We start from the raw sequence: 19,825 nt of genomic DNA, 5'->3' as shown, positions 1-19,825 counted from the left end.
CAGGCCAATTTTAAACCTGATTATAGACAATAGGTGCAGAAGTAGACCATTCGGCACTTCGAGCCTGCACCACCATTTTGAGATCATGGCTGATCATCTACTATCAATACCCGGTTCCTGCCTTGTCCCCATATCCCTTGATTCCATAAGATACCTATCTAGCTCCTTCTTGAAAGCATCCAGAGAATTGGCCTCCACTACCTTCCGAGGCAGTGCATTCCAGACCCCCACAACTCTCTGGGAGAAGAAGTTTTTCCTTAACTCTGTCCTAAATGACCTACCCCTTATTCTCAAACCATGCCCTCTGGTACTGGACTCTCCCAGCATCTGGAACATATTTCCTGCCTCTATCTTGTCCAATCCCTTAATAATCTTATATGTTTCAATCAGATCCCCTCTCAATCTCCTTAATTCCAGCGTGTACAAGCCCAGTCTCTCTAACCTCTCTGCGTAAGACATTCCGGACATCCCAGGAATTAACCTCGTGAACCTACGCTGCACTTCCTCTACAGCCAGGATGTCCTTCCTTAACCCTGGAGACCAAAACTGTACACAATACTCCAGGTGTGGTCTCACCAGGGCTCTGTACAAATGCAAGAGGATTTCCTTGCTCTTGTACTCAATTCCCCTTGTAATAAAGGCCAACACTCCATTAGCCTTCTTCACTGCCTGCTGCACTTGCTCATTCACCTTCAGTGACTGATGAACAAGGACTCCTAGATCACTTTGTATTTCTCCCTTACCTAACTTTACACCGTTCAGATAATAATCTGCCTTCCTGTTCTTACTCCCAAAGTGGATAACCGCACACTTATTCACATTAAATGTCATCTGCCAAGTATCTGCCCACTCACCCAGCCTATCCAAGTCACCCTGAATTCTCCTAACATCCTCATCACATGTCACACTGCCACCCAGCTTAGTATCATCAGCAAATTTGCTGATGTTATTCTCAATGCCTTCATCTAAATCGTTGACGTAAATTGTAAACAGCTGTGGTCCCAATACCGAGCCCTGTGGCACCCCACTAGTCACCACCTGCCATTCTGAGAAACACCCATTCACCGCTACCCTTTGCTTTCTATCTGCCAACCAGTTTTCTATCCATGTCAATGTCTTCCCCCCGATGCCCTGAGCTTTGATTTTACCCACCAATCTCCTATGTGGGACCTTATCAAATGCCTTCTGAAAATCGAGGTACACTACATCCACTGGATCTCCCCCATCTAACTTCCTGGTTACATCCTCAAAAAACTCCAACAGATTAGTCAAGCATGATTTACCCTTGGTAAATCCATGCTGGCTCGGCCCAATCCTATCACTGCTATCTAGATATGCCACTATTTCATCCTTAATAATGGATTCTAGCATCTTTCCCACCACCGATGTCAGGCTGACAGGTCGATAGTTCTCTGTTTTCTCCCTCCCTCTTTTCTTAAAAAGTGGGATAACATTAGCTATTCTCCAATCCTCAGGAACTGATCCTAAATCTAAGGAACATTGGAAAATGATTACCAATGCATCCGCAATTTCCAGGGCCACCTCCTTTAGTACCCTAGGATGCAGACCATCCGGACCTGGGGATTTGTGAGCCTTCAGTCCCATCAGTCCACTCATCACCGTTTCCTTCCTAATGTCAATCTGTTTCATTTCCTCTGTTACCCTATGTCCTTGGCCCATCCATACATCTGGGAGATTGCTTGTGTCTTCCTTAGTGAAAACAGATCTAAAGAACTCAGTAAATTCTTCTGCCATTTCTCTGTTTCCCACAACAATTTCACCCAATTCATTCTTCAAGGGCCCAACATTGTTAACTATCTTCTTTCTCTTCACGTACCTAAAAAAGCTTTTGCTATCCTCCTTTATATTCCTGGCTAGTTTGCGTTCGTACCTCATTTTTTCTCCCCGTATTGCCTTTTTAGTTAAGTTCTGTTGTTCCTTAAAAACTTCCCAATCATCTGTCCTCCCACTCACCTTAGCTCTGTCATACTTCTTTTTTTTTTAATGTTATGCAATCTCTGACTTCCTTTGTCAACCACTGTGGCCCCTTTCCCCCCTTTGAATCCTTCCTTCTCTGGGGGATGAACTGATTTTGCACCTTGTGCATTATTCCCAAGAATACCTGCCATTGCTGTTCCACTGTCTTTTCTGCTAGGCTATCCGTCCAGTCAACTTTGGCCAGCTCCTCCCTCATGGCTCCATAGTTTCCCCTGTTCAACTGCAACACTGACACCTCTGAGCTGCCCTTATCCTTCTCAAATTGCAGATAAAAACTTATCATATTATGATCACTACCTCCTAATGGCTCCTTTACTGCAAGATCACTTATCAAATCCTGTTCATTACATAACACTAAATCCAGAATAGCCTTGTCCCTGGTCGGCTCTCGTACAAGCTGTTCCAAGAATGCATCCCGTAGGCACTCTACAAACTCCTGTGGTCCAGCACCAACCTGATTCTCCCAGTTCACCTGTATGTTGAAATCCCCCATAACTACTGCGACATTACCAATACTGCGACATACTACTGCCAATACATATGCCAATGTTTCAGAATAAGGGGTAGGTCATTTAGGACAGAGTTAAGGAAAAACTTCTTCTCCCAGAGAGTTGTGGGGGTCTGGAATGCACTGCCTCGGAAGGTAGTGGAGGCCAATTCTCTGGATGCTTTCAAGAAGGAGCTAGATAGGTATCTTATGGAATCAAGGGATATGGGGACAAGGCAGGAACTGGGTATTGATAGTAGATGATCAGCCATGATCTCAGAATGGCGGTGCAGGCTCGAAGGGCCAAATGGTCTACTTCTGCACCTATTGTCTATTGTCTATTGATAGGGTTTGTGGCTCAGGTCCTCAATCCACATCCCCTCCCTCTCCTTCCCTTCCACACCCTCCTCTCATCCTCCACCCTCCCCTGCTCCTTCTCACCTTGATGGGGTGCAGTCTGCCGGGGACCTGAAGCACCGGGGCGCCCCCGAAATACTGAGAGAAGAGGCTGATGTTGATGGTGGCTGACATGAGGAGGAGGCGGAAGGTGGCGGGGGCCTGGGGGGAGTCCAGCAGCTGCCTCAGGACCCCCAGCAGGAAGTCAGTGTGCAGGTGCCTCTCGTGTACCTCGTCCATGATGACAGCGCTGGGTAGCGGCTCAGCGCAGAGGGTCCGGACTGCAGCTGGCGCAGCAGAAGCCCCTCGGTCAGGAAGCAGAGGCGGGCCCCGGGGGTGGGCGACGAGTCGAAGCGGACCTGGTACCCCACCGCGCCGAGCTCCAGGCTCTCCAGCCCCACCCGGCGGGCCAGCGAGAGGCAGGCGATGCGGCGAGGCTGCGTGCAGGCCAGCCGGCCGCGGCCCCACGCCTCCAGCAGGAACTGCGGCACCTGGGTGGACTTGCCGCAGCCGGTGTCGCCGGCCACCACCAGCACCGGGCACTCCTGGCACAGCTGCAGCAGCCGGGGCCGGTAGGCGGTCACAGGCAGAGCACGCCGGCCCTCCTGCAGCTGCCGCAGTCGCCCGAACGCCTGCTTCTGCCCAAAGTCTGCAAAGTGCGCCAGCGCCAGGCGGAAAGCAGCCTGCTGGTCCTCAGGGAGCCGGCAGCTCTCCCCCACCGACCCCCGGCTGCTCCCCAACACCGATAGGTTGATGCGGTAGCGTATATTATACTGGGCCGGAAATTCCAGTCGTACCTGCTCCTGCTTCCCCCTATCCTCTCCCCTTCTCCCACTCTCTCCATCTCCCTCCTCTCCCCTTACCCTTCTCTCACTCTCTCCATCTCCCTCTCTCCTTCTATCCTCTCTTCCCCTTCCCTCACTCCTTCCATCTTCCTCTCTCCTCGTATCCTTTCCTCTTCTCTCACTCTCTCCATCTCCCTCTCTTCTTCTATCCTCACTTCCCCTTCTCTCGCTCCCTCTATCTTTTCTCTCCCTATCCTCTCTCTTTCTGCTCTCCCTCTGTCCACTCTCCCCCTTTCCCCTTCTCTCACTCTTTCCTTCTCTCTCTGTTCTCTCATTCCACCCTTCCCCACCCTCACTCCCTTTCTCCCTCTCCTGCCGCTCTGCCCTCTTCTCCCTCTCTCGCTCCTGAAATTTTTGATAGCGCTCCAGGAAGAGCCAGAATTCCTCGCATTCTTTACTGCCAGCTCGGATGAAGCCGTTTTCCCCGAAGAAGATCTCCTCCAAGCGACGTCGAGTCTGGGGCTGCGTCCAGTCGTACGTCCGCACACTTTCCGCTGGTCGACGGGACATGGTTAGCGCTGCCCTGAGCCGGCATCAGGTTAAGGGGTATTTCAGTATCAAAGGCTAGGTTCCCCCACCATGATATCCACTGCCCGAGCCTCCTACAACATGGTCCTGATGCACTGCTTCAACCTCTCCAATTGATAGTTCAGCACATCCTGAGCAGGTCTATTTTGACTCACACAGCTGCCCTCGTCTCTCTGTCCTCTCCATCTCTGCCTTGTCAGGGGCCGGTACCTCCCGCGCTCCCCTGTGGGTCAGGGGTCAGCCCCTCTCCGCCTCACCGTCTCCCTGGCTTTTATTCCGGCTTCTGCCCACTTCCCCTCCGGCCCTGAAGAAGGGTCTCCGCCAGAAACGTCGACTGCCGATTCATTTCCCTCCAGAGATGCAGCATTGAGTCTGAACGTTAATCCCACTGCGGCCGTCCTGCCCGTCGCGCTTTGACGACGTCATCGCAGGGCTGCGAAACTCAGCGGAGAACCGGCCGAGCAGGTCCTGCGCAGGCGCAGTGGCGGCGGCGCGCCGGAGGGGAAACCACGTGACCCTGTCTCCGCTCCCTCGCTGAACTTCAGTGCGGAACTCACTCAGTGTGGAGCTCCCTCACCATCCCTCCCCCTGAGTGAGCTCCCTCAGGGCAACTCCTGCAGGCTGCAGATCCCTCACTGTGCCACCCACAGTGACACGCTCCCACACCACCCTCCTGCAGTGTGAAGCTCCCTCACCCTGAGTGAGCTCCCTCAGGGCGATTCCTGCAGGCTGCAGATCCCTCACTGTGCCACCCACAGTGACACGATCCCACACCACCCTCCTGCAATGTGAAGCTCCCTCACCCTGAGTGAGCTCCCTCAGGGCGATTCCTGCAGGCTGCAGATCCCTCACTGTGCCACCCACAGTGACACGCTCCCACACCACCCTCCTGCAGTGTGAAGCTCCCTCACCCTGAGTGAGCTCCCTCAGGGCGATTCCTGCAGGCTGCAGATCCCTCACTGTGCCACCCACAGTGACACGCTCCCACACCACCCTCCTGCAGTGTGAAGCTCCCTCGCTGCTCCCCCCCACTGTGTCCCGATGTTTTCTGTGTGGTGTCGCCGTTCGGTGCGCGGGAGCGGAGATTAACGGACAGCACACGGATTCCGGTCAAGCCATTTATTTATAAATTAACAAACATAAACTGCCCGTAACAGAGTCGCGTCCACCAGCAGGACGTCCCGGCTTTCCCCAGCTGCCTGTGACTGCCTCTCCCGGGGTGCCTGTCGTTGGGGCGGGGATGTGATGCTAACGCACTGGGCGAGGGGTCTCTGGGGAGGAGTGCACGGTACGCGGCGCATACACAGAGGGGTCTCCGAGTGAGTGCAGGGCAGCTGGAGAAGGGACTTGCAGACACTCCGAGGCCCCCCTGTGGTTAAAGATCAGACGGATGCGGAACTGTGTAGACCGAGGTGAGGAGCTGCGATGGTAACGGATTAAGCAGACACAGGTTCTGATACCCACTTTAACTCGCATCCCTCCCAATCTGACATTAGATAAACACTACGATACATGAACAAAGCTTTTAAATATTAAATATCTTACGCTCCCATAATTAAATAAATAGACTTGCTGTCACAGAGTAGCAAGGCAAAATTATCAAATAAGTTACTTAAATATTAAAACTTAATAAATACTCTCAAATAAATAAACAAGGCAGGTCAGGTTTAGCGAAGAGAGGAATGTGACGCTGAAGATCATGAAGACCAACGGACGACGGGGATTCCGGTCAGGACCGGGGTGCGGGAGAACGTCTCTAACACTGAGTGCCCTTGGCCACACAGGGGAGGTGTTCATTCACCAGTTGCAGGAGGTGAGCGTAGACTTCGCTGGCGTGAGTCCCGGAGTGGCCCTGCACGGGGAGAGGGAAAAATGTGTTGGTGATGGCGCCTCATGACATCGCCCCCCCACCCCCACCACTCCTTCCCGAACACCACTTCCCACCCTCACCGCTGGGAGCACAGGGGGCTTCATCACAGTGTGGGGCAGCTTCGGTACACCCTGCCAGGCTGTGTCACTGTCCCTCACCCTCTCTTCACTCTTTTGGGAGGGGTCATCCTGCTGTCGATCTGGGCTCGAAGTTTCCCAGCTCCCCGTCCCATTAGAACTTTGCTGATTTGAAGTCCCCAAGCTGAGACCAGAGACCATTTCTCAGAATCGACTCCCCGCGGGGCTGAGGGAGTTCCTTCCTTCCGAAGGGTAGAAATGAAGCCCACCCCTCCACCCACCGTCTGCTCTCTGGGTGGGGGTCTAGATGAGGGAAGAGTTGTGCGTGGAAGTTGTCCGCCGCTTTGCCCTGGGTCGTCTGCTCTGGTGTGGTGCGGTCACGGCTGGATCTGTTGGCTGTCCTGGTCTCGGTGGGAACTGCTGGTCTAGTCTGGTCTGTGTGGTGTCAGCTGGTGTGCCGAGACTCTGTGGAACCTGCTGATCTGATCTCTGGGATCTGTTGCTCTGGTCTCTGTGGGATCTGCTGGTCTCTGGGATCTGTTGGTCTGGTCTGTGGGGGATCTGCTGGTCTGGTCTCTGGGGGGTCTGCTGGTCTCTGGGATCTGTTGCTCTGGTCTCTGGGGGATCTGCTGGTCTGCGGTGCAGGAAGATGTCAGTGACCCACCCTGCTCCGGGATTGGTCACACTCCACAATTACCCATCACCCACTGGACAGAGGGATAGGGTCACCCCATTTCACCCTTGCCCACACACTCACCAATCACCTGCATCAGCATTCCCAGGGGGAGGGGGTGAGAGGGGTAATTACCGTTTGTAAATCATCTTTCAGTCTCTGCAGCAAGAAGGAGAGAAGTGGGGAGAATCGATCATCGCGGACATCATCCTCTGTAACCTGGAGAGGCAGACGGGAGGGAGAGTGAGTGGGAGTGGAGAGAGGGGGAAAGGGGAGGAAAAGGGGAGGGAGGGGGTTGGAGTGGGAGGGGGAGAAGGAAGGCCAGCCAATGGGTAGGGAGGTGGAGTGAGAGGAAGGGAGGGAAAGGAAGAGGCAAAGGGAGGGAAGAAGAAAGAAATGGGAGGGATGGCAAGGGAAGGGGAGTGATGGATAGCGAGTAAGGAAAGGAGATTGAGGGAGGGAGAGGAGGGAAAGGACGATTGTGTGAGAGGAGGGAAGCTGGAGGAAGAGGAGGGACGATTGTGCGGGAGGAGGGAAGCTGGACCAGGAGGGACGATTGTGCGGGAGGAGGGAGGTTGGAGGGAAGCAGGAGGGAGGGTCTCCGAGAGCTGAAAGTGGTAACTGTGACATGTCGGATGCTGAGGCTCCCAGTACTCAAGAGGGGAGCAGAAGGTCGGTCAGCAGCTACAGATGGGACCGGGGAAAGGTCCATCGAGAGGAGTTTGGATTCAACACTAGCAGACCCTCGATGCCCGGGTGTGTAGAGGGAGCGCCTCTGGGGTGTGGGGAAGGGGACTGCATCTCCCCCCAAGCACCGGAAGCCGTTCAGAGAAGGATCACTGGATTAACGCCCGGAGCTGACCAGTGTGGATACCAGGAACGTTTGGCTAGGACGAGCGAGAGGGAACCGTATAGAAACATAACCCCCAGGCAGGGGCGGGTGGGTCATGGGGAGGGAATGAGAGAAGGGGGAGGGGTAGAATGAGAAAGGAAAAGCAACGAGGGAGGGGAGGGGGGAATGAGAGGAGGGAATGAAAGAGGGGAGGGGGGAATGAGAGGAGAGAATGAAAGAAGGGAGGGGGAATGAGAGGAGGGAATGAAAGAGGGGAGGGAGGAATGAGAAAGGGGACGCAATTAGAGAGGGGAGGGCGGGGAAGGAGGCAATGAGGGAGGAGGGGAATGAAGGAGAGGAGGAGGGAATGAGGGAGAGGGGTGAATAAGGAGTGGAGGAAGGAAGTGAAGGTGAGGGTCTGTACACACGGAAGAGGGGAGGCTCGGACACACAGAGACAGCAACAAACATGTAAACACGCCACGCAGTCGCAGGTAGCAAACTCGGACACGTCCATGGGAACAGAAATGCCTGAATCAACACACCACGAACATGGCCACACACTCTCTCTCTCTCTCTCAAAACACGCGTGTACCCTCATACAGCATGTTGTATGCATGAACATGCCCCTCGCATGTACGTGTTAACTCACACACTGTACTCGGACACGACAATCACTCGCCGCCTGTACTCTCACACTACAGTCACCCCCCCCCCCCCCACCCCGCTTGTAGTCACACACACTACAGTTGCCCGTTGCCTGTACTCACACACTGCGCCAGTCTGCCTGTAATGAAGTGCAGTGTCTCGCAGACCTTCCTGCCGGCTGACCCGAGGATTCCCTCCGTCCTGTTGCGCAGAACCGCGGTGAAGAGCTGACACTCGGCCCGGACCAGGACCCTTCGCTCCGCGACCTGGAGTTACAGATGGAGAGGTGAGGCCTGGGGTAGTGGAGGGAGCACGTCCCTCAGTAAATGGCCCTCATGAGGGAGAACAGCACCGGAGCTGGTGGAACAGGGGATCCGAGGTGGACACTCCTTTAGGGAGAGGGTGGGTGGGTGTGTGGAGGGAGTGAGGGTGAGGAGGGTAGGGATGGTATAAAAGGATGGGAGACGGGGAGGTGAAAGACACGATATGAGGCTGACAGACTGGGAGGCAAGAGTGAGGGAGATGAGGTAGGAGGGCTGAGGGTGTGGAGGAAAGTGTGGGTCAGTGAGGAGCTGCCACTGGGGATGGGGTTGAGGACGGAGGGAGGTTAGAATGTTGAGAGATAGGGTTGAGGGTTGAGGTGAGGATGAAGGGGAAGGAGGAGATTAGGAGGTCAGTGTGGAAGAGGATGAGGAAGGCTGAGGGGAAGGGAAGTTGGTGAACACAAGGAGAGAAGATTGATGGGAAAGAGGGCGAGGAGTGAGTGAGGGACAGAGTAGGTGATTGAGGAAGGTGGTGATTGAGGGAGAAAACATTATTGAGGGACGGAGGTGTGTGTGGAGACTGAGGATCAGAAGAGGTGAATGGGGGATACAAGGGGTTGAGAGGGAGGAGGTGATTGATGGGGATGGAGACAGCAGCTGAGGAGAGACGAGGTGATGGAGGAGGTGATTGAGGAGACAGGAAGACAAGGCGCTGAGGAGGCCAGACATACAGACATCACTCACATTCAGGGTCCGCAGCTCATCCATCGAGGCCAGGAGAGGATCGGAACTGGAACCGGAGCGGATTGGGAGTGGATCTGGTCCTGCTGGAGGAAGAGAAGGCTGGTCAGTGCTGGTCTCTGCAGCAGTCGTTCCTCGGGAGCAGGGAGGTCAACGTCCCCTCGTGAAGGACCTGCTGACGTGGTGGACGGTGGGGTGGGGGTGATCCGGGTCAGGGACAGTGTCGCACAGAGGCATTTCGGCCCATCTACACCATGCTGACCCTGCTGCCTGTCACAAGTTCAAGTTTGCTTATTGTCACTCAACCGTACCCGTATAGAACCAAACGAAATTCCTCCCTCTGGGACCAGGGTGCAAATCGGTCCTGTCTGCCCAAGTTTGGCCAGAATCCCTCTAAACCTTTCCTGTCCAAGTAACTTTTAAATGTTCTCTATGTTCCTGTCTCTACCACCTCCTTCCGTACCCACCCTCACCCCTCCACTCACCCTCTGGGTGAAAAATCTGCACTCAAGTCTCGTTTGTATCTCTCCCCCTCTTACCTTCAACCTTGCATCCTTACCCTGGGGAGATGACAGTGGCCATCCCTGTAATCTATACCTCCCGTTCCCAGTCTGCCCGGACCTCCGTGAATCATTCCCACACCCTCTCCAGCTCAACGACATCCCTCCTGGAGCTGTCTGACCGAGGGACACGGTGCTCCAGGGGCAGCCTCAGCAGCTTCCGGTACGGAGTGAATTGGGGAGGGAGGGAGGCTCAGGCTCAACCGAGATGGAGGCTCAGATGAGGGACACTGGAGAGTCAGCTGGGTCTGTGGGAGGAAGGAACGCCGGGAGACAGTCAGTCGGAGGAAGGAGAGTCAGTCTCCAGGGAACGAGTCAGTCAGAGGAGAGAGGGAGGGTCAGACTGTAGGGGATGGCGATCGGGGCTGCCTCGTTCACCCTCTTCCTTACGTAGTGCCTCTGGGCGTTCCAGACGGTGGTGATGATGTCTGAGGGCATGCTCCTGAAGAGAGATAAGTCACAGCTCGAGGCGGTCCGGCTTCGTCTAACTGGACCACAGTCCAGCAGGGCGACCATGGCAGTCAGCAGGGCGACAGTCACGCTGGCCTTCATCACGGAGGCTGAGAGTACGCAGAGGAGGGCTGAGTGGCGGCAGGACTCGGGCTGCGAGGGAGCTCGCGCGTCAGGAGCTGAGAGGACAGTGCTCAAAGTCGAACTGGTGTTGTCCTCTGTCAACCCTCTCCTCTCTCTGTGCCACTCCATCTCCCCTCGGGCTTTTATTCCAGAGTTGGGGGGGGGTGTTGCTGGGAAAACCCCCGGTGGGGCTTGAGTTAGAAGCAAAACTGAGGGGTGTGTGTTCCCTCTGGTGATGTCAAGGGTGACAGCGCAGGAGAAAGAAACTGGAAAGTGAAAGCAGAGAGGAAAGAGTGTGGTCAAGAGGGAGTGTCACAGTGAGGAGGGGATGCTGCCCAGGATTTGATGGAGTTGAGGAACTCGGCCTGGAGATATCTTGGCCGGCGTGTGAGGGATCTCAGCAAGAGGGTGAGATATCTCAGGGTGTGGTCCAGACTCTCATCGAGGAGGACATCGTCAATAGGCGATGCCTCAAGAATGTGACAACCATCAGGAAGGACCCTCACGAACCGAGACATGGGGTCTTCACATTGCCACCATCCAGGACCAGGGACAGGGGCCAGGAGACCCACACTCACTGATTCAGAAACAGCTTCTCTCCTCAGCCAGCTGGTTCCTGAGCTCATCAGCACTACCTCGCTATTTTTGAGAATTGTCATTATAATTTATAATGCATTTTATGTCCTGCACCGTACTGCAGCCACAAAAGAACAGATTTGGTGACGTCAGTGATAGTAACCTGAGTCGGAGGGATCTCAGCTGGGACCCCCCTGTCCGTGGGACGTTCACTCTCTTTCGTTTTGAGCTCTGTCAGCAACACCTGGCCCAGGCAGCCGCAGAAATTTCCGGAGTGTCTGTCAGCCCGAGGTGACGAGCCCTTGTTTCCTTCCTGCCTGGGTCCTGCTTTCAGTTTACATTAAATCGCAGAAGTGTTCTAGGGCAAAACGAAAGTTCTAGCTGCAAAGTCAGGAGGTGCACCCTCCACGTGCTCACAAAGCACAGAGTGAAGCTCCCTCCTTACCCTCCCTCCCTCCACACCGTCCCATCACACACTCCCGGGGTCTACACAGAGTGAAGCTCCCTCCTTACCCTCCCTCCCTCCTCACAGTCCCCTCACACACTCCCGGGGTCAGACACAGAGTGAAGCTCCCTCCACACCGTCCCATCACACAGTCCCGGGGTCAGACACAGAGTGAAGCTCCCTCCACACCGTCCCATCACACACTCCCGGGGTCAGACACAGAGTGAAGCTCCCTCCTCAGCATCCCCTCACACACTCCCGGGGTCAGACACAGAGTGAAGCTCCCTCCTTACCCTCCCTCCCTCCTCACAGTCCCCTCACACACTCCCGGGGTCTACACAGAGTGAAGCTCCCTCCTTACCCTCCCTCCCTCCTCACAGTCCCCTCACACACTCCCGGGGTCAGACACAGAGTGAAGCTCCCTCCTTACCCTCCCTCCCTCCTCACAGTCCCCTCACACACTCCCGGGGTCTACACAGAGTGAAGCTCCCTCCTTACCCTCCCTCCCTCCTCACAGTCCCCTCACACACTCCCAGGGTCAGACACAGAGTGAAGCTCCCTCCTCACCGTCCCTCCCTCCTCAGCATCCCCTCACACACTCCCGGGGTCAGACACAGAGTGAAGCTCCCTCCACACCGTCCCATCACACAGTCCCGGGGTCAGACACAGAGTGAAGCTCCCTCAACACTGTCCCATCACAAAGTCCCGGGGTCAGACAGAGAGTGAAGCTCCCTCCTCAGCATCCCCTCACACACTCCCGGGGTCAGACACAGAGTGAATCTCCCTCCACACCGTCCCATCACACACTCCCGGGGTCAGACACAGAGTGAAGCTCCCTCCACACCGTCCCATCACACACTCCCGGGGTCAGACACAGAGTGAAGCTCCCTCCACACCGTCCCATCACACAGTCCCGCGGTCAGACACAGAGTGAAGCTCCCTCCACACCGTCCCATCACACACTCCCGGGGTCAGACACAGAGTGAAGCTCCTCCACACCGTCCCATCACACACTCCCAGGGTCAGACACAGAGTGAAGCTCCCTCCACACCGTCCCATCACACACTCCAGTACATCCTCCACACCGTCTTACTCCCGGGCGTCAGAACACAGAGTGAAGCTCCCTCCTCAGCATCCCCTCACACAGTCCCGGGGTCAGACACAGAGTGAAGCTCCCTCCCCACCATCCCATCACACACTCCCGGGGTCAGACACAGAGTGAATCTCCCTCCGCACAGTTTCATCACACACTCCCAGGGTCAGACACAGAGTGAAGCTCCCTCCACACCGTCCCATCACACACTCCCGGGGTCAGACACAGAGTGAAGCTCCCTCCAAACCGTCCCATCACACACTCCCGGGGTCAGACACAGAGTGAAGCTCCCTCCACACCGTCCCATCACACACTCCCGGGGTCAGACACAGAGTGAAGCTCCCTCCACACCGTCCCATCACACACTCCCGGGGTCAGACACAGAGTGAAGCTCCCTCCACACCGTCCCATCACACACTCCCGGGGTCAGACACAGAGTGAAGCTCCCTCCACACCGTCCCATCACACACTCCCGGGGTCAGACACAGAGTGAAGCTCCCTCCACACCGTCCCATCACACACTCCCGGGGTCAGACACAGAGTGAATCTCCCTCCGCACAGTTTCATCACACACCCTGTCAGGTTACAGGAGAACTGTTATTGATACAAAGCATGGGTTTTGTGACAAGTTTGTGGACAATATGAAGTTAGCTGGAGTGGCAGGGAGGCAGCAGAAGGACTTAGACAGATTAAGAGAATGGGTAAAAAAACTGGCAGATGGAATGTAGTGCAGGGAGTGTATGGACGTACTTTGGTGGAAGGAATAGACTATTTTCTAAATGGGGAGAAAATTCAGAAAGCAGAGGTACAAAGGGACTTGGGCGTCCTCATATATGATTCTCTAACGGTTAATTTGCAGGTTGAGTCAGTGGTGAGGAAGGCAAATGTGATGTTAGAGTAGATGTTGGAGGGGTAGAACGTTGATGCTGAGGCTCTGTGAGGCACTGGCTTTGCCACATGGTGTTTTGAGCAGCTTTGGGCCCCTTACCTCTGACATTAGAGGGTCCAGAGGATGTTCACAAAGATTATCCTGTGACTGAAAGGGTTAATGTATGGGAAGCACGTGACGGCTCTGGGAATGTACCGGCTGGAATTTAGAACCAGGGGGATCTCAGTGAAACCTTTCGGATGTGGAAAGGCCCAGATAGAGTGGGTCTGGAGAGACTCTAGGGCCAGAGGGCGCAGCCTCAGAATAGAGCCACCTGCATTTAGAACAGAGATGAGGAGGAATTTCTTTAGCCAGAGTGTAGTGAATCTGTGGAATTCATTGCCACAGACGGCTGTGGAGGCCGAGCCATTGGGTATATTTAAAGCAGAGGGTGATAGGTTGTTGATTAGTAATGGCGGTAAGTTTACAGGGAGAAGGCAGGAGAATGTGATCGAGAAGGATAATGCATCAGCCGAGAGGTAATGTTGCAGCTATATAGGACCCTGGTCAGACCCCACTTGGAGTTCTGGTCGCCTCACTACAGGAACCACAGGAAGGGTGCAGAGGAGATTTTACAAGGGTGTTGCCTGGATTGGGGAACATGCCTTACAAGAATAGGTTGAGTGAACTCGGCCTTTTCTCCTTGGAGCAACAGAGGGTGAGAGTTGACCTGATAGAGGTGTACAAGGTGATGAGAAGCATTGATCATGTGGATAATAAGAGGCTTTTTCCCCAGGGCTAGCATGAAAGGACACAGTTTTCAGGTGCTTGGAAGCAGGGACAGAGGAGATGTCAGGGGTAAGTTTTTTATGCAGAGAGTGGTGAGTGCGATGGTGATGGAGGTGGATATGATTGCCTGCTTTGTAGTTGCATCAATATGAGGATCATATGATAGATAGGATCAATATGATAGATCCTCAGAGATGTTGACATTCAGGAACTTGAAACTGCTCACCCTTTCCACTGCTGATCCCTCGATGAGGACTGGTGTGTCTTCCTTTGTCTTCCCCTCCCTGAAGACCATTATCGATTCCTTAGTCTTAGCGAGAGAGAGAGAGATCGGGGCGACAGAGAGAGCGTGGGGTGAGGCAGTGAGAGAGTAACAGAGAGAGCAGAGTAAGACAGTAAGAGAGAGATCGGGGCGACAGAGAGAGCGTGGGGTGAGGCAGTGAGAGAGTAACAGAGAGAGCAGAGTAAGACAGTAAGAGAGAGAGCGGGGCGAGATACCAAGAGAGAGAGACAGAGAGACAGACAGAGCAGGGTGAGACAATGAGAGAGAGAGAGAGAGCGTGACGAGTCAGTGAGAAAGAGAGAGATATTAGGGTAAACCATAAGACTCAGAAGCAGAATTAGGCTATTCAGCCTATCAGTGTTTGTCATGCCATCGTATAGAAACATAGAAAACCTCCAGAGCACAGTACAAGCCCTTCGGCCCACAAAGCTGTTCCAAACAATTAGAAATTACCTAGGGTTACCCATAGTCCTCTATTTTTCTAAGCTCCATGTACTACCCAGGAGCCTCTTAAAAGACCCTATCGTATCCGCCTCCACCACCATCACCGGCAGCTCATTCCACGCACTCACAACTCTCTGCGTAAAAAGAAACCAACTTAGCTCTGACATCTCCTCTATACCTTCTCCCAAGCACCTTAAAATTATGCCCTCTTGTGCTGGCCATTGCAGCCCCAGGAAACAGAACCAAGAAGACTGGGTGAGAAAACACAAAATATATAAACTGTAAATCTGGGGGGGGGGGAAGAGTCTACAGTCCGAAGTCCACATCCGCATCGCGGGAAAAACCTGGACATTGCTGTCCGGGCCCAGGCGCGGCAGCAGGCTCTCCCCTCTCTGGTGGCAAGCAGCTGGGGCTCAGTGCTTCAGCCTCTCGCATCTTAACTGGAGGACAGTGGGAGTCTATAGAATATGACCCATGGTCTGTGCTCTGTCTGCCATACTATGTATGTTCTCCAGTCTGTATACTGTATGTTGAATGCCCATGTCATTTACCAAACTGTACTCGTTCTGTAAGTTGTACAGGCATGAGGGAGAGTGCGGAAAGACTATTGGACTGAATTGCTTTTATTTGAGTACAGTCCTTCCTCGCTCTGGGGAAAGTGACAGGACAAGAGACCAGGGCGTCAGTGGGGGGGGGGGGGGGGTGAGGGGTACCTTCGAACCAGTCTCTATAGTTCTGCTGACTCGAAATTATCTATGGAAAGGAACAAAAACTGGACCACCACCTAAAGTTCTAAACTGGAGGCAAGGGTGAGATTGCTTGTGGATAGAGGCTGGCACAAGCTGGTTTGCTGAAGGACACGTACTGTGCTGTACTGGTCTCTGAGAGAGTAAATCAACATGTTCCCGTCAGAGCAAAGGGCAAAGCAGGCTGGAGTAGGCGACCTGGCTGATGAGGGATCCTGAGGGCCCTGGACAGGAGTAAGGTCCAAAAGTTTGAAGTACATTTATTATGAATAAATTTATTTTTATATGTCTGTGAGATCAATAAAAGAACACACCTAACAGGGTGATCAACAAATTGTGCAAGTACTAAAGGAAAACAATAATATTAATAAATAAATAAGCAATAAATACTGAGAACATGAGATGAAGAGTGTTTGAAACTCAGCCCACAGGTTGTGGAAACATTTCAATAATGTGAAGATGATGAAGATGAAGATTCAGGTGAAGATGAGTCAAGTTAACCCCTCTGGTTCAGGAGCCATTTGACTGAGGGGCAACTCAGCAGCATCTCTGGAAATGAACAAATTGTTATCTCCTGGTTCAGGAGCCTGACAGATGGGGAATAACTATTCCTGAATCTGGTAGTGTGAGCCCTGAGGCTCCCGTACCTCCTTTCTGATGACAGCAGCAAAAAGAGAGCATGGCCTGGGTGATGGGGGTCCCTGATGATGGACGCCGCTCTCCTGACTGATGGACTGGGCCTTTTTGTAGGATTTTCTGTTCAAGGGCCTCCCAACCAGAGAACAAGAGCCTCAGGACTTGCACTACCAGATCCAAGAACAGTTACCAACCCTCAACCATCAGGCTCAGCTGCTCCGTCATTGAAATGTTCCCACAAGCAATGATCTCACTTTAAGGAATCTTTATCTTGTTATTTCATGCTCTCATTATTTATTTATATTTCTGTTTGCACGTTTGATGTTCTGCACTCTGGTTGATCCTGTTATATTCACTATCCTATAGATTTGCTGAGAATGCCCACAGGAAAACAAATCTCAGAGCTGCCTATCCAAAGATCTGCAGATGCTGGAAATCCAGGCAACACACACGAGATGCTGGAGGAACTCGGCAGCATCTCTGGAAATGAACAAACAGTTGACAATTGGGGCTGAGACCATTCATCAGGTCGGAGGAGGGCAGCCAGAGGGCGATAGGTGAAGCCAGGTGGTTGGGAAAGGTCAGGGCTAGAGAGGAATGAATCTGATAGGAGAGGAGAAAGGGAAGGAGGAGGGGCACCAGGGGGAGGAGATAGGCAGGTGAGAAGAGCTAAGAGACCAGAGTGAAGACATAGAAGAAGAGGAAAAGGGGAGGGAAAAAACCTTTTACCAGAAGGAGAAATCGATGTTCATACCATCAGGTTGGAGGCTACATAAATGGAATTTTAGCACGCTGTAAGGTCTCACTGCTACTGTAATGGCTTCTCTGTAACGTTCCACTGCTGAGGTAATGGTTTCTCTGTGGCAGCAATGTTTAGGTTATGACTAGAGATAACGGGACATGCCAGCCAGGATGTTGTTCTTCCTTGGGAGCCGGGAATTTGCAATTCTTTTTGCCGGGGAGAGATGAGGAGAGAAGACGTGAGTGGAGAGAGTCGGTAGACTGCGAGGGTCCGAAGGTCAGTGATGATCGGATGGCTTATCAGTGAGCTCCAAACCTGTGCAGTTAGCTGCTTCGTGAGAATGGGCCCTTTTTCATTTCTTTGTTTTCTTTACTGACCATATAGTCAAATTAAGAATTATAAAGCTCAATCGCTTAATTGCCTGTTGTGTACTGTTTGTCATTTCGGGGTACTGATTTGTCACAGGGGACACGTTGAGCAGCATCCGCCCAAGCAAGATTTCTTAAGTTTGGCTCAGCCGGGGGCTATCACCCCCTATTTTCAGTTTGGCTGAGCCGGGGGCTATCACCCCCTATTTTCAGTTTGCCTGAGCCGGGGGCTATCACCCCCTATTTTCAGTTTGGCTGAGCCGGGGGCTATCACCCCCTATTTTCAGTTTGGCTGAGCCGGGGGCTATCACCCCCTATTTTCAGTTTGCCTGAGCCGGGGGCTATCACTCCCTATATTCAGTTTGGCTGGGCCGGATGCTATCACTCCCTGTATTCAGTTTGGCTGGGCCGGGGGCTATCATTCCCTATATTCAGTTTGGCTGGGCCGGGGGCTATCACCCCCTATTTTCAGTTTGGCTGGGCCGGGGGCTATCACTCCCTATTTTCAGTTTGGCTGAGCCAGGGGCTATCACCCCCTATTTTCAGTTTGGCTGGGCCGGGGGCTATCACCCCCTATTTTCAGTTTGGCTGAGCCAGGGGCTATCACCCCCTATATTCAGTTTGGCTGGGCCAGGGGCTATCACTCCCTATTTTCAGTTTGGCTGGGCCGGGGGCTATCACCCCCTATTTTCAGTTTGGCTGAGCCAGGGGCTATCACCCCCTATATTCAGTTTGGCTGGGCCAGGGGCTATCACCCCCTATATTCAGTTTGGCTGGGCCAGGGGCTATCACTCCCTATATTCAGTTTGGCTGGGCCAGGGGCTATCACTCCCTATATTCAGTTTGGCTGGGCCAGGGGCTATCACTCCCTATATTCAGTTTGGCTGGGCCGGATGCTATCACTCCCTGTATTCAGTTTGGCTGGGCCGGGGGCTATCATTCCCTATATTCAGTTTGGCTGGGCCGGGGGCTATCACCCCCTATTTTCAGTTTGGCTGGGCCGGGGGCTATCACTCCCTATTTTCAGTTTGGCTGAGCCAGGGGCTATCACCCCCTATTTTCAGTTTGGCTGGGCCGGGGGCTATCACCCCCTATTTTCAGTTTGGCTGAGCCAGGGGCTATCACCCCCTATATTCAGTTTGGCTGGGCCAGGGGCTATCACTCCCTATATTCAGTTTGGCTGGGCCGGGGGCTATCACCCCCTATTTTCAGTTTGGCTGGGCTGGAGGCTATCACCCCCTATATTCAGTTTGGCTGGGCCGGGGGCTATCACCCCCTATTTTCAGTTTGGCTGGGCTGGAGGCTATCACCCCCTATATTCAGTTTGGCTGGGCCGGGGGCTATCACCCCCTATTTTCAGTTTGGCTGGGCCGGGGGCTATCACCCCCTATTTTCAGTTTGGCTGAGCCAGGGGCTATCACCCCCTATTTTCAGTTTGGCTGGGCCGGGGGCTATCACCCCCTATTTTCAGTTTGGCTGAGCCAGGGGCTATCACTCCCTATATTCAGTTTGGCTGAGCCAGGGGCTATCACCCCCTATATTCAGTTTGGCTGGGCCGGGGGCTATCACCCCCTATATTCAGTTTGGCTGAGCCAGGGGCTATCACCCCCTATTTTCAGTTTGGCTGAGCCAGGGGCTATCACCCCCTATTTTCAGTTTGGCTGAGCCAGGGGCTATCACCCCCTATTTTCAGTTTGGCTGGGCCGGGGGCTATCACCCCCTATTTTCAGTTTGGCTGGGCCGGGGGCTATCACCCCCTATTTTCAGTTTGGCTGAGCCAGGGGCTATCACCCCCTATTTTCAGTTTGGCTGGGCCGGGGGCTATCACCCCCTATTTTCAGTTTGGCTGGGCTGGAGGCTATCACCCCCTATATTCAGTTTGGCTGCGCTGGAGGCTATCACCCCCTATATTCAGTTTGGCTGGGCCGGGGGCTATCACTCCCTATATTCAGTTTGGCTGGGCCGGAGGCTATCACCCCCTATATTCAGTTTGGCTGAGCCGGGGGCTATCACCCCCTATTTTCAGTTTGGCTGGGCTGGAGGCTATCACCCCCTATATTCAGTTTGGCTGAGCCGGGGGCTATCACCCCCTATATTCAGTTTGGCTGGGCCGGGGGCTATCACCCCCTATTTTCAGTTTCTGGGCCGGGGGCTATCACCCCCTATTTTCAGTTTGGCTGGGCTGGAGGCTATCACCCCCTATATTCAGTTTGGCTGAGCCGGGGGCTATCACCCCCTATTTTCAGTTTCTGGGCCGGGGGCTATCACCCCCTATTTTCAGTTTGGCTGGGCTGGAGGCTATCACCCCCTATATTCAGTTTGGCTGAGCCGGGGGCTATCACCCC

General features: G+C 53.7%; 1 protein-coding gene across 1 annotated transcript in view; it reads right to left on the bottom strand.

Moving 5' to 3' along the window:
- The window catches only part of dhx34 (DEAH (Asp-Glu-Ala-His) box polypeptide 34), a 54,899-nt gene extending 50,235 nt beyond the window's left edge, over window positions 1-4,664 (bottom strand). Inside the window, 2 exon segments of the mRNA XM_073028630.1 lie at window positions 2,927-3,124; window positions 3,127-4,664. Of these exon segments, the coding sequence (XP_072884731.1) occupies window positions 2,927-3,124; window positions 3,127-4,236 (1,308 nt within the window). The 5' untranslated portion in view covers window positions 4,237-4,664.
- Between the last annotated feature and the right edge of the window lie 15,161 nt (window positions 4,665-19,825).

Source organism: Hemitrygon akajei, chromosome 24 (assembly GCF_048418815.1).
Source record: "Hemitrygon akajei chromosome 24, sHemAka1.3, whole genome shotgun sequence".
In the NCBI taxonomy this organism is placed as follows: Eukaryota; Metazoa; Chordata; class Chondrichthyes; order Myliobatiformes; family Dasyatidae; genus Hemitrygon; species Hemitrygon akajei.
Note: the sequence above shows the minus strand (reverse complement) of the source record. Positions and strands in the feature narration are given on the sequence as shown.